The 13,654-nt window shown below is 43.2% G+C and overlaps 1 protein-coding gene across 1 annotated transcript; it reads right to left on the reverse strand.

Annotated features, from left to right (window-relative positions):
* Positions 1-857: 857 nt before the first annotated feature.
* Positions 858-2,244, reverse strand: LOC122010874 (receptor-like protein 44). Its single transcript, XM_042567346.1, has one exon. The coding sequence runs from the start codon at positions 1,963-1,965 to the stop codon at positions 1,126-1,128; it is 840 nt and encodes a 279-aa protein (XP_042423280.1). The 5' UTR covers positions 1,966-2,244; the 3' UTR covers positions 858-1,125.
* Between the last annotated feature and the right edge of the window lie 11,410 nt (positions 2,245-13,654).

Raw genomic sequence — 13,654 nt, forward strand, 5'->3', positions numbered from 1 at the left:
GAGTATTGTAGCTTTGTGGCTACTATAGCATCATGAGAACGGTAGAGTCTGAGCACTGTCTATAGTTTCTGATTATGGTATCATCTCGAAATTGCAACTTCGCGAACGCTATAACTCTATGAGTACTATAGCCTCTTCTTATTGTAGTTTCACGGGCATTGTATAGCTTCCGAGTCCGAGTGGGAAGTTGTCAAGGAAGGATTGATGAGTCGGGAATAAAGCCGGACGCTCGGGAGTAACTCTCGATGCCATCACATATCCCCTTCAAGTCAAATTGAAGAACCGAGTCAAATGAAATTTGATTAAGTACTAAGTTGAAGAGGATCAACATGGACGAGAACTCCGGATACCATCAATTTCCATTTCAATATTGTTAACGTTGTCTCAGACAATCCTTCAACAAGCAACAGATTGAATGAAGGATAAAAATGTATTTAATTAGAAACGCCACTTGATCCTTAGATCTATGACAACGTCAGAATGCAACATCTTATCCAACCAACAAGAACTAAAAAGGTTAGAATTTTTTAGTAAATCATCATGCCAAGTTATAACAGATACTAAGGTTATACCCTAATGAAGGACATATAAAGATCTCAGGCCTGTTTAGACAATCAAATTTCTCACTAGATCAGACAGCTAAACGCAAGTTCCCTGCAACTTCATAGATCTCAGGATAAAAGATTAGATAGAACAGCAATGGTCTTCTTGTATAAACGTTGTCCCTTTCAACACATCTTACGAATTTTCAAACTAGAATAGATTAAAGGGAACAAGCCCTTTATTTTTCTGCATCAATAGGTAAAACCACTGATATGATCTATGAACAGAGAGGGGGAAAAAAAGCAGGCTTGAAGTAGCTGAACTGAGTGAATTATATCATTTGTAATGTTGGATGTATACATTTGATTATCAGGCTTCAAAAGTTTGTTTGTTTGTTTGGGTACAAAAGCAGGGGGAAAATCACAAAGGATGTGTTAAGAAAGATAAAAAATGGAAGGAGATCTAAAATGAAAGAGTGTTGCACAGGGTGCTTTACTCTGGGAAGGAAGAATCATATGGTGTTTCCAAGATGAGATTTTGAGGCTATTCGTGGTAGATTTGGTGGGAGTGAAGGCGAATTAGTCAATATTCCGGCATCAGATGGGAGATCTTTCCCTCGTCGGCAGCCATCATGGCGGCCCGCTCGGTGACCCGAAGCCAGATGCAAACGGCTGTGAAGCTGAGGGCGAGACTGAAGAGGCCGCTGCCGAATCCAATGCCGACGATAGAGAGCACTGAAAGCCCCCTCTCCCTCGTCGGGGGCAGAGGGTACCCGTACAGGTTGGGATTTCCGATGAAGGAGCTGGCATTAAACCGTGGCAGCGCCGCTTCTACGCCGGAGCGATTGGCGAGCAGCACGGGGATGGGACCTTCGAGGCGGTTGTAGGAGACGTCGAAGGAGGAGAGGCGGGCGAGGAAGCCGAGCTGATCGGGGATCCGCCCGCAGAGGAGGTTGGCGTGGAGGTCGATGACATTGAGGTAGGCGCAGAGGGCGAGCTGCGGGGGGATGGTCCCAGCGAGGCGGTTAGCGGAAAGGTTGAGAACGGCGAGGTTGAGTAGGGCGGAGATCTCCGGGGGGATGCCTCCGGCGATCTGGTTGGAGGAGAGATCGAGGGACTGGAGGTTGGAGCAGTTGGCGACGAAAGGAGAGATGGAGCCGCCGAGGGAGAGGCCTGAGAGAGCGAGCTTGTAGACGCGCCCGCTGTTGCAGGTGACGCCGGTGAGGTAGGAGGTGAAGCCGTTGCAGGGGGCCGCGAAGTTGGCCTTGGTCCAGTTGCGGAGGCTGCCGTTGGGGTCCACCAGGGACCGCCAGAGGCCGGAGAGACATGACTCATCAGTAGTAGCCCCGGCCAGAGCTGGCGGCGAGAGGAGTAGGAGGAGGAGGATTCCGATCCACCATCCCGGCGGCGGCGGAAACGGCATTACAGTGGAGGAAGAAGAGTGATGGATTTGGTTGCGTTTGGGGGTTGTTCCGTGTTTGGCCGCTGGATACTATTAAGAATCGTGCAGTACGACACATGACGTTGCGAATCCGATGTGGATTTGAGCCTGACCCAGATTCTGGTCCGTGGGTAAGAATTTTGGTTGGATTTGGCAGATCCGAGCTGACCTAATAACCAATTGAATGGCTGGACCTCCCTACAATTCCATTATGGAAAGTGCCAACTCTGCTAATGGAAGTTGAAGTTGTAGTTGAAACTGGAGTCACGTTGACATGGAAGGAGAAAACAAGAGTAGGAGCTCTCGGAACTGCCCCCACTAATACACTATGGTCGACGACAAGGACAACCCTTGCTCGATCGCTTTTTGTGTTGCGTCGCCCTCAGGCCTGTTCCTCCGCCTCATTGTGCCGTGGGATCAGGAATGCGATTCAGCGATTGGGGATGATCACAAGCGACTCCACGGGAGCCGCCACTACCACAGCCGCACAAAGGATCACAAGCGATATCGTCGATCGACACACTTCCGTAGATTACTTAATCACTTGATTGATGGGTTCACCCAAATTGGAGCAGACGTTCATTTAGTGGGGCAACTTGGCCTTTGAATAACTTTATTATTATTATTTCGACAATTTATGAGAAGACGCATTTACATTTTAAAATTTATTGGAAGAGGTATATTACTTTATTCTTTATCAAATGTTGTATTTTTTTATAGTGTTTTTTTATTCTATCATCAATAAATTTAATTATTTTTATTTTCTTTATTATTATTATTTTTTCCTCTTTACACTAGCTCCTATGTATATAACGTTTCTTTTCTTTCCTCTCCTTTTTCTTTTCTTATTTTTACAAATCGATTCTTCTAAAAATATTTTAATATTTATAAAAAGTTAAAATAAGTAATGGATAGCACCGTTTAACTTCTTACAATTTCAGATGGACATAGATAATTTCGATTGTATCAATTTCAATTCCTGTGAATTTCTGAGGTTGCAATGAGTTTAAATATGTTATTTATTATTTATTTTAACTTATCGAAGGTGTTAAAATATAATAAAGAAAAATCATCAAAATTCTTCACGTTGGACGATTATTCCTTATTATATTTTAACACCCCGAAAAGCCAAAATAAATAATGGATAATGATCCGGTGGTAAGATGGGGTCCGCCCGACAGGAGGTCATAGTGGTCAACGCCCTCGGTGGGGCGGCCGATCGAGCGAACTACCTTCTTGATCAGCAGGAAGAGTAACCGACCCGACACTTCGACAGCTCGGTCAAACACCGAACTTCCAACGCTCATAAAACTCAAGCAGGGAAAGACAGGGGCCAAGCGTCCATCCCGCTCGGCCGAGCAGGGGATACGGCCTCTACCCGGCATGTGAAAGAGCCTCATCCTGACAAGGGGGAGTCGGACATCAAATCATTGGTCGAGCGGACATCCAGATCGGCCTGGCCTTGGTATCGCCTGGAAGGCGCTAGCCGAGTGGTTCCTCCGCTCGGTCCAGTAAGGGACAGAGGAAGCAGCTGATGATATCTTCTTATGGACCAATGTCGCCGACAAGAGGCATGGTCAGACAGAGAATCGTACGGTGGAAACTTCCACTGTCATGTCAGGGATATGCTCGTGTTATTAAGGTATGACATCAGACACGCTTTTTTGACACGTCCATTCTAGGTATGCTTTGAGGAGCGTGCACGTGCCTCTGGAGAGCCATATATAAGGACCCCCATGTTAGGACCTTGACGCCCGCTAGAGGGGGGGTGAATAGCGTCTCACCCAAATCGATGTCTTCCTACGTATTCGTTAGTGCGCAAGCGGAATAATACAATACAAATTACGAATACGAAAGCTAAAGATAAAGAAAAGAACAAGCAAACCAATGCACGTCGATGTAACGTGGTTCGGAGATGATGCTCCTACTCCACGGCTGTCCGTAAGGTGGACGATCCCTCAATCCGTCGGTGGATTAGTCCCCGGAAACTCCGGCTAGCTCAAACCGCTCCTTGTGGGTGGAGAAACCTCACCACAACTTCAACCAAGAACACTTGGACACAAGAGATCCTTGAGCACTTTAGTGACTACTAATTAGGCTTTAACCAAGTCTAATTTCGTCACCTTGGCCGGCCATACCAAGCTCCTTCTTATAGAGCTTGGAACAAATCAGAACCTGATTTGCCCGTTACCAGTCGACTGGTCCTTGCACCAGTCGACTGGTGCCAGCCCAACGGCTATCTCAACGGCTCTGCTACAGTACATCAGTCGACTGCTACAGTCACCAGTCGACTGCTACAGTAACGCTACAGTACTGCTACAGTAACGCTACAGTGCTGCTACAGTAAACCCTAATTCTAGGATTTTACCTCGAGTACATTCACTCAGCACTCGTTCTCGCCCGACCAACCTAGACCTAGCCTTCTAGCCTCCTCCATCAGCCTTGCGTCCCTCGGATGCCTCCCCATCCTTCACGTCTTGCCTTCTGGAGCTTCCATCGGCCTTGTCATTGTTGTCGGGTCTTCCTTTGCCAAGAGGTCGCGCCTCCGGGACTTCATCCATTGCCAAGTCACACTTGGACTTACGTTGCCAAGACTACATGCTTGGACTTACACCGCCAAGACTCATCCTTGGACTTTCCTCCTTTTCCAAGATCACACTTGGACTTACGTTGCCAAGACTACATGCTTGGACTTACACCGCCAAGACTCACCCTTGGACTTTCCTTGTTGTACCTGTATCCTGCACACTCACAATGCATATCAAATACAATAATAAACCTAACTTAAACCTTTGCCCAAACATCAAAACTTAGGGCACCTAGATTGCTCCAACAATCTCCCCCTTTTTGATGTTTGGCAACCTGTTTAAGTTAGGGAAACATAAATGCAATACATATGCAAATAAATATGCAAATCAACTCATGCATAAATAATGGAACCTAAATCCCTTGGCTCCCCCTTCACCTAAGCTCTCCCTTGAGCTAGGATTTCCCGCAAAGGTAAACTTCTCACCCTTTGCCTAAACAATCGCTCCCCCTTCACCTATGCTCCCCTTCGAGCTAGGATTTCTTGCAAAGGTGTATAGGTTTTCCACTTAAACCTAAAATTCTCCCCCTTTGCCATACATCAAAAAGAGCTCCAACAATATCCCAATTGTTGAAAACATGTCATCCAAATTGACCCTAAACTCATGTATTTATCTCCCATGGATCTCATACATTTAAACGAGTTGACACGGTCAAGAACAACGTTGAAAAACACGTTTAGGCTGGTATCAGTCGACTGCCCTAAGTGCCAGTCGACTGCCCCCTTCGACAGAACCTTACAGAAACATTCTGTAGTTGAAATCTACTGTTACCAGTCGACTGGTCTTGTCACCAGTCGACTGCCCTCATAAAAATGAGCTTACAGATATATTCTGTGCTCAAAAACACTGTTACCAGTCGACTGGTATCTGCACCAGTCGACTGGCACCCTATTTCTGAAAAAATCAGCCTTTTCTGACCAACTTCAGAAATACACCAGAAATTCTACAGACCTCCAAAAAATCTCAAATTTTGTGGAGAGGTCTATTTTAACCTTGTCTACTTGGGAAAAATATATATAAAAATATATTTATCACAGATCCTAAGATTGGCACAAAATTCAAACCTAGCTAAATTGTTCAATTGAACCTTGACCTAAAGTCCTAGTTTTGGCTTCCTCTTGATGTATCTGCCCATACTAAACCACAATACTTTCCTAGCATGGGTTTATATGGCATCTATACATCAAAAACTAATTTTCATGTAATATGAACCCAATTCATATTTCCATGCATAAAACTTAACCCAATTGTGCCAACCAAGTATAGTGGAGACTCAAATCTATCTCTAATCCCTTTGGCACATCTTGGTTCACTTAAGATCATTTACCATATGTCCCAAAGACTCTTTGAGCTCCCCCTTGAGCTCTTAATCTTATCCACCTCCCTAGGTGACTCATTTACTATGACTAGGCCATTTTGGTGCACCTCAGGTGACACTTGGCCTACAAGACTCACCTTCTTAACCTTAGACACCTTGTCTTTGGGAATTTCTTCTTGTCCTTAATCTTGGACACCTTATCCTTGCTATAATTATATGCTACCCTAGCATATTCCTTCTTATTAGCCTTGGATGACTCTCCCTTGCTCTTGGTAACACCTCCCATACCAATATCATGTGCTAGCTTAACACTTGACCTCCTTTTGATCTTTGAAAAGATTTTTATGTTTTCAAAGAGTAACTCCCTCTAAAAATATGATCAAATTTTTATCATTGCACCAACAATGACTTGGGGTTCCTAAATAATTAGGAAAACCAAAAACTTGAAGTTTGAGGTTCAAAATTCAATAATGAAACTAAACATCAACCGAAACTTCACTTTGGTCTTGCTTAACCAAACCATACTTGTTTTCATCATGAAAACTCATGTAGACATTATTTAGGGTATACTTTATTAAGGAAAAATAGTTTTCTATGAAAATACTTCCTATTTTCAAAAATTGACACAAATTTGAAAACTCTTGAAAACTTCAATGTTTTCTCCTAGTTTGTGTCTAACTTTTCAATGATGATTACTATCAAAAGATAGTCTTCACCAAGGTTTTTCAAAAGTATTTTGAAATCATTTTCGAAACCAATATCCAACCACGTTCTTTGGGCTCAAAGTACATGACTTATACATTAGCTTTCCCAATGATTGGAAGACACATAACTATGTGTTTTGATGAACCTAAAACTCAACAAGATGCACTAGATCAACATCTTGAGTTTAGTTCACCATCTTAACATCTCACTTGTACCTAACGTGTATTAAAACGCATGCAAGTCACCTTATAGTTCTTTGTGAGATGTATATTTGGTCTTGCCCTAAACTAAGGGATCATGCATCTCTATCTAGGCATTGTAAAAATCATGATCATCCATCTAGGATGTCACTTGATATGATCCCTCTTGTTGGAACACTTCCATACATAATAAATGCCTTTTGTCCTTAATTACAAGGGAATTAAAGTAATGCATGATGTTTACATGGCATACATCAAAATAAGCAATTTTCAAAATGAAAAGCAAGCTATAGCTACATGATGTATGTATGACATGACATGGTATTTTTATCTTTTTCATAATAAAATATGAATGCTAAATATAAATATGATGTCATGACATATGATAGGCAAACAAAACATGACAAGTTAGCATAAATAAAATTTACCTAGATTACCTATCTAAGTATTCTTAACCCTAGCTAACTCAAAATTTAACCCTAAATTGCATATGATTTTCCATGAAAATGCCAAAACCCAATTTTGACATTTATTTTTCCTTTCTAAATTTGTGCCATTTTAACTTAAACAAATTTCTCAAAGTATGGCACATTTTACTCTTTCCAAGAGTAAATGAAATCACATTAAAACTTAGATTTGCCTTTTACCTTTTAAGAAAATATCAAAACCCCAACTTGGCATTTCTTATCCTTTTCTAAATATGTCAATTTAAATTAGATTTAACTCCTCAAATTTTGACACATTTTACTCTTTCAAAGAGTAACACTTATCATCCTTTTCATTTTCAAAGGTTAACAATCACCTTGAAAATGCTCTCAAGTGTCAACTTTCCCAAGGTTGGGTTAACTACCTTTCCAATTGGAGTTGACACTCTCTAAAACCATCTAGGGCGTAGAGAATATGTTCCTAGGAACCCAATACCTATTGGTGCTCCTTGGATGCTCTAGGTACTCACTAGGGATGACTTCCCTAGATATCTTCCTAAGGACCTTTCTTGGCTTCTTAGAAGCCTTGGTCACTTCCACTAGGTCAATTCTAGGGTTAACTCCCTTTGTAACCTTATTTGTGACTTTATTAGGCCTTTTTGGAGCCTTAGTCACCTTTATTAGATCAACTTTAGGGATGGCCTCCCTTGTGACCTTCTTTGTGACTTTGTTGAACTTCTTAGAAGTCTTAGTCACATTGGTCTTGCCAAAAATACTCTTAGGGATTTCTTCCCTAGTATCTTTAACTTGACCTCTAAACCTAGGGTTGGTCCCATAACTATATGGAACCCTATGAAAGGAAGTCACATCCTTCTTGGCTTTAGGTTTGTATCCCAAACCTCTATAGCCATTGGATGACTCTTGTCTAGCTTTTCCTAGGTTATGCTCATTTTGACCCCTAAGAATATTTTCCATTCTTGTTAAGGTCCTTTCTAAATTATCAAGTCTTGTCCTCAAGACTTGATTTTCACCCCATAAATCCCTAGATTTTGGTTTTTCATTGAATCCTTGAGCATTTCTATTTTTATGCATATATCTAAAATCCTTGGTGTTATTGCCTAAGTTGTTATTTACCTTCCTAACCTTGGGTGTGGCAAATCTAACATGAGGAGGAATATATTTATCCTTAAGGTTATCATGCCTCCTATTCTCATGATAAATAACATTAAGATGATAAGAGTTGTTTCTAGCATGCTTTTTATCATGTGTCAACGGAATGAATTCATTAAATGATACCTTGGTTTTTACATTGGAAGCTCCCTTCTTCTCCCACTTCTTCAAGTACGCCAATTTCATGAGCTCTCCTTTCCTTGGGCACTTTGTGTGGTAGTGACCCCACTCACCACATGTAAAGTACCTAATGTGCTTCTTCTCCTCCTTCTTCTTCTTCCTACAACTCACATTAGTTTGTAAATTAACTTTAGTGAGTTTAGGATTTACCTCCTTTACCTTCTTGAGTGAAGGACACCTACTCTTGTAGTGCCCCATCTTACCACACTCAAAGCATTTGATGTGGTCCTTTGTGCTCTTCTTAGTAGTTGAGGTGGAGGGTTGAGCTTCCAAGATCTCCTCTTCCTTGGATTGCTCTTCTTCCTCTTCACTTGAAGATGTCGATGATTCCACTTCTTCCTCCCTTGAAGATGTGGATGATACCTCCTCATCTTCCTTCTCCTCCTTGGATGTTGACCTTATGTCAACATCGGATTGGTCATTCTCTTCTTGGACCAATGAACCCTTCTCCATGGACTCCTCTACTCCTTGGAATTGTGACGGGTCTTCATGATAGGCAATGATCTTTTTCCAAAGATCACATGCACTTGTGCATTCACCTACACTCACAATGATATTAGAAGGTAGTAAATTATGCAAAATTCTCGTTACCTCCTTGTCCGCCTCCGATTGCTCTCGTTGCTCTTTGGTCCAATGCCGAGGTCGGAGGCATTTACCCTTCTTGTCCGTAGGAGCTTCAAATGGGTCACTCAAGACAACCCATTGATTCCAATCCATTTGGAACCATGTCTCCAACCGCTTCCTCCAATAATTGAAGTCTTCTTTGTCATACGGAGGTGGAATTCGGATATCCCATCCGAGCGGTCCTTCGGACTCCATCTTCTTCTTCCTCTAGCTTCTTGCTCTCTTGGCGGTTAGTCCGTAGAAGAGCGACCTCGCTCTGATACCACTTGTTAGGACCTTGACGCCCGCTAGAGGGGGGGTGAATAGTGTCTCACCCAAATCGATGTCTTCCTACGTATTCGTTAGTGCGCAAGCGGAATAATACAATACAAATTACGAATACGAAAGCTAAAGATAAAGAAAAGAACAAGCAAACCAATGCACGTCGATGTAACGTGGTTCGGAGATGATGCTCCTACTCCACGGCTGTCCGTAAGGTGGACGATCCCTCAATCCGTCGGTGGATTAGTCCCCGGAAACTCCGGCTAGCTCAAACCGCTCCTTGTGGGTGGAGAAACCTCACCACAACTTCAACCAAGAACACTTGGACACAAGAGATCCTTGAGCACTTTAGTGACTACTAATTAGGCTTTAACCAAGTCTAATTTCGTCACCTTGGCCGGCCATACCAAGCTCCTTCTTATAGAGCTTGGAACAAATCAGAACCTGATTTGCCCGTTACCAGTCGACTGGTCCTTGCACCAGTCGACTGGTGCCAGCCCAACGACTATCTCAACGGCTCTGCTACAGTACATCAGTCGACTGCTACAGTCACCAGTCGACTGCTACAGTAACGCTTCAGTGCTGCTATAGTAACGCTACAGTTCTACTACAGTAAATCCTAATTCTAGGATTTTACCTCGAGTACATTCACTCAGCACTCGTTCTCGCCCGACCAACCTAGACCTAGCCTTCTAGCCTCCTCCATCAGCCTTGCGTCCCTCGGATGCCTCCTCATCCTTCACGTCTTGCCTTCTGGAGCTTCCATCGGCCTTGTCATTGTTGTCGGGTCTTCCTTTGCCAAGAGGTCGCGCCTCCGGGACTTCATCCATTGCCAAGTCACACTTGGACTTACGTTGCCAAGACTACATGCTTGGACTTACACCGCCAAGACTCATCCTTGGACTTTCCTCCTTTTCCAAGATCACACTTGGACTTACGTTGCCAAGACTACATGCTTGGACTTACACCGCCAAGACTCACCCTTGGACTTTCCTTGTTGTACCTGTATCCTGCACACTCACAATGCATATCAAATACAATAATAAACCTAACTTAAACCTTTGCCCAAACATCAAAACTTAGGGCACCTAGATTGCTCCAACACCCCATACTTCGACAGAGGTATGCTCACTTCTTTACTGTAGCTACAGTTCTCGTTTCCTCTTTGCTTTACTTCTTTCCACTGGAGATCTTACTTGAGCATCGGAGGCCCATCGCGGGGGAACCCTCCCCCGGCTTGGTGTTGTGCTTGCAGGCCCACGTCAGCAGGAGATCTACGCCTTCGGAGTTTTCGACCAGTCAACAGGAGCGTCATATCCCCAGCGTCCATCGACTCAGCCTTCGGAGAGGATCAAATTTAGCGCCTTGCAGGTCCATGTCAGCAGGAGATCTACACCTTTTGAGTCTTCGACCAGTCAACAGGAGCACCATATCCCAACGTCCATTGACTTAGCTTTCGGACATGATCAGATAACCTATTTGAACTCCTTATTATCTCAGAAATCTACGGGAATTAAAATGAATGCAATAAGAGCTCTCTAGGTCCATCAGTAGATTTTGGTCGAAATCTACTGATGGACCTAGAGAACTTCGATTGCACTCATTTCAATTTATATAGATTTCTAAGGTTGTAAAAAGTTAAACGGTATTATCTATTGCTCATTTTGACTTTTCAGATGTATTAAAATGTCTCTAAAGAATCAGATAAAGAATCTACTTCTCAAGAGATTTTTTATGTTCACATTATTATACATGTATGCATAGGAAGAGCATTGTAAAGAAAGGAAAGAACGAAAATAAGAGGAAAGAAAAAAAAATATTATATTCATAGAAGGAAAGGAGAAAAAGAAAAAAAAAAAAAAAGAAAAAGTAAAGTAATCAAATTTAGGAAGACTATAGAATGGAAAAGTATGGTACAAGATATGTCATTTAATAAATAATAAAGTTACATGTGTTTTTTTAATAAATTTAAAATTTAAAATTCGTTTTTTGATAAATTATTATTATTATTTTGTCACTTTAAACAAAATTAATCCTTTAATATATTTAATATCGAACAGAATTCAAGCTTCAGTATAATGTTTTCTCGTGGATTTTACACCGACCTGCTTCGATGCAGGTGGACAATCAACGTTGTCAGACTATTGTACCTATTTTGTTGCTTATTCTGATGGTTCATGCACAGACAGGATGTCAGGTGAAGTCCGAGGAGATGATGAAAAATTAACCAATATTTAGGGCATCTCCGGTGTAAAATTTTCAGAGAGATTTGTCAAATTTAAAAAACTGAAAAAAGTTTAAATCATTATTATAGAAATGGGGCTTGAGATTTGTAATTTTAGAACTATGGTGAAAATTTAAAACTATTTTTTTTCTTTCAATAAGATTCGTAATTAATTAATAATAAGATTTATATGGAGATTTTTTAATTATAAAAGGAGTAGTAGATTTTTATATTATTGATATGATATATTAAAAATTATAAAAAAATCTCAGAACTCTAATAATTAGTATTTTTTTTATCAGGAAGACATTTGTGAATTAAGAGTACTTCCAAGATTTTTGGAGAGGTTTATTGATACGGTGCGTATTTTATGGGGTCAATAGGATGATGTGGCCCAGAGTCAAGGTCGCAAGAGGGTCAGAAGTCCAGCTGACCTGTAGGATAGGAAGGTCAGAAGTCAAGCCTCCGTGGCGGGTCAACAGTCAAGCTGATCTGGAGGACAGGAAGGTCAAAAGTCAGGCCTCTGTGGCAGGTCAACAATCAAGCTGATCTGGAGGACAGGAAGGTCAAAAGTCAGGCCTCTGTGGCAGGTCAACAATCAAGCTGATCTGGAGGACAGGAAGGTCAAAAGTCAGGCCTCCGTGGCAGGTTTGCAGTCAAGCTGATGTGGAAGATAGGAAGGTCAAAAGTCCAGCTGACGTGTCCAAAGTCAAAGTCTCAACGGACAGGACGGTCAAAGGAGGAGATCATAAGACCGACCCTAACAGTGAGTAATAAACGGGCCCGCGGGCTCGATATGGCTAAGGACGGAGAATACAAGCCAATAGGTCTAAGGCAGACCCACCGTGCAGGTCAGGACGTTCCTGCCTTGGATAACAGCAGACAGATGTGGGTCGGCGGACAGACCCAGCGTGCAGGTCATGACGTTCATGCCCTGGATAACAGCAGATAGATGTGGGTCGGCGGACAGACCCAGCGTGCAGGTCGGGACGTTCATGCCCTGGATAACAACAGATAGATGTGAGTCGGCGGACAGACCCAGCGTGCAGGTCGAGACGTTCATGCCCTGGATAACAACAGATAGATGTGGGTCGGCGGACAGACCCAGCGTGCAGGTCGGGACGTTCATGCCCTGGATAATAGCAGATAGATGTGGGTCGACAGATAGACCCAGCGTGCAGGTCGGGACGTTCATGTCTTGGAATAACAGCAGACAGATGTGGGTCGGCGGGTAGACCTACCGTGCAGGTCGAGACGTTCATGCCCTGGATAACAGCAGACAGATGTGAGTCGGCGGACAGACCCAGCGTACAGGTCAAGACGTTCATGCCCTGAATAATAGCAGATAGATGTGGGTCGGCGGGCAGACCCAGCGTGCAGGTCGGGACGTTCATGCCCTGAATAACAGTAGATAGAGATGGGTCGGCAGATAGACCCAGCGTGCAGGTCGGAACGTTCATGCCTTGGAATAACAGCAGACAGATGTGGGTTGGCGGACAGACCCAGCGTGCAGGTCGAGACGTTCATGCCCTGGATAACAGCAGACAGATGTGGGTCGGCGGACAGACCCAGCGTGCAGGTCGGGACGTTCATGCCCTGGATAACAACAGATAGATGTGGGTCGGCAGATAGACCCAGCGTGCAGGTCGGGACGTGTTGGGGATCGGTCGGTCGGCTTGAAAGGGGGTTGGATAGACGGCACCCCCAAATACTCGCTTCTTTCTACAACGTTAGTGCGCAAGCAGAAATGCAAAACAAACAAGCTAAACTAAAGACAAGAATAAGAAAGAATGCAAACCGCTAACAAGCCCGTTTACGTGGTTCGGAGATAACTTGCTCCTACTCCATGGCTGTCCGTAAGGTGGACGATCCCTCAATCCGTCGGTGGATTAATCCCCGGAAACTCCGGCTAGCACAATCCTCCTTGTCGGTGGAGAAACCTCGCCACAACTCGATCAAGAGCACTTGGATTGCTA

Source organism: Zingiber officinale, chromosome 1A (assembly GCF_018446385.1).
Source record: "Zingiber officinale cultivar Zhangliang chromosome 1A, Zo_v1.1, whole genome shotgun sequence".
In the NCBI taxonomy this organism is placed as follows: Eukaryota; Viridiplantae; Streptophyta; class Magnoliopsida; order Zingiberales; family Zingiberaceae; genus Zingiber; species Zingiber officinale.

Coding starts and splice junctions, on each gene's coding strand:
- LOC122010874 (XM_042567346.1), bottom strand. CDS start 1,965: ATGCCGTTTCCGCCGCCGCCGGGATGGTGGATCGGAATCCTCCTCCTC.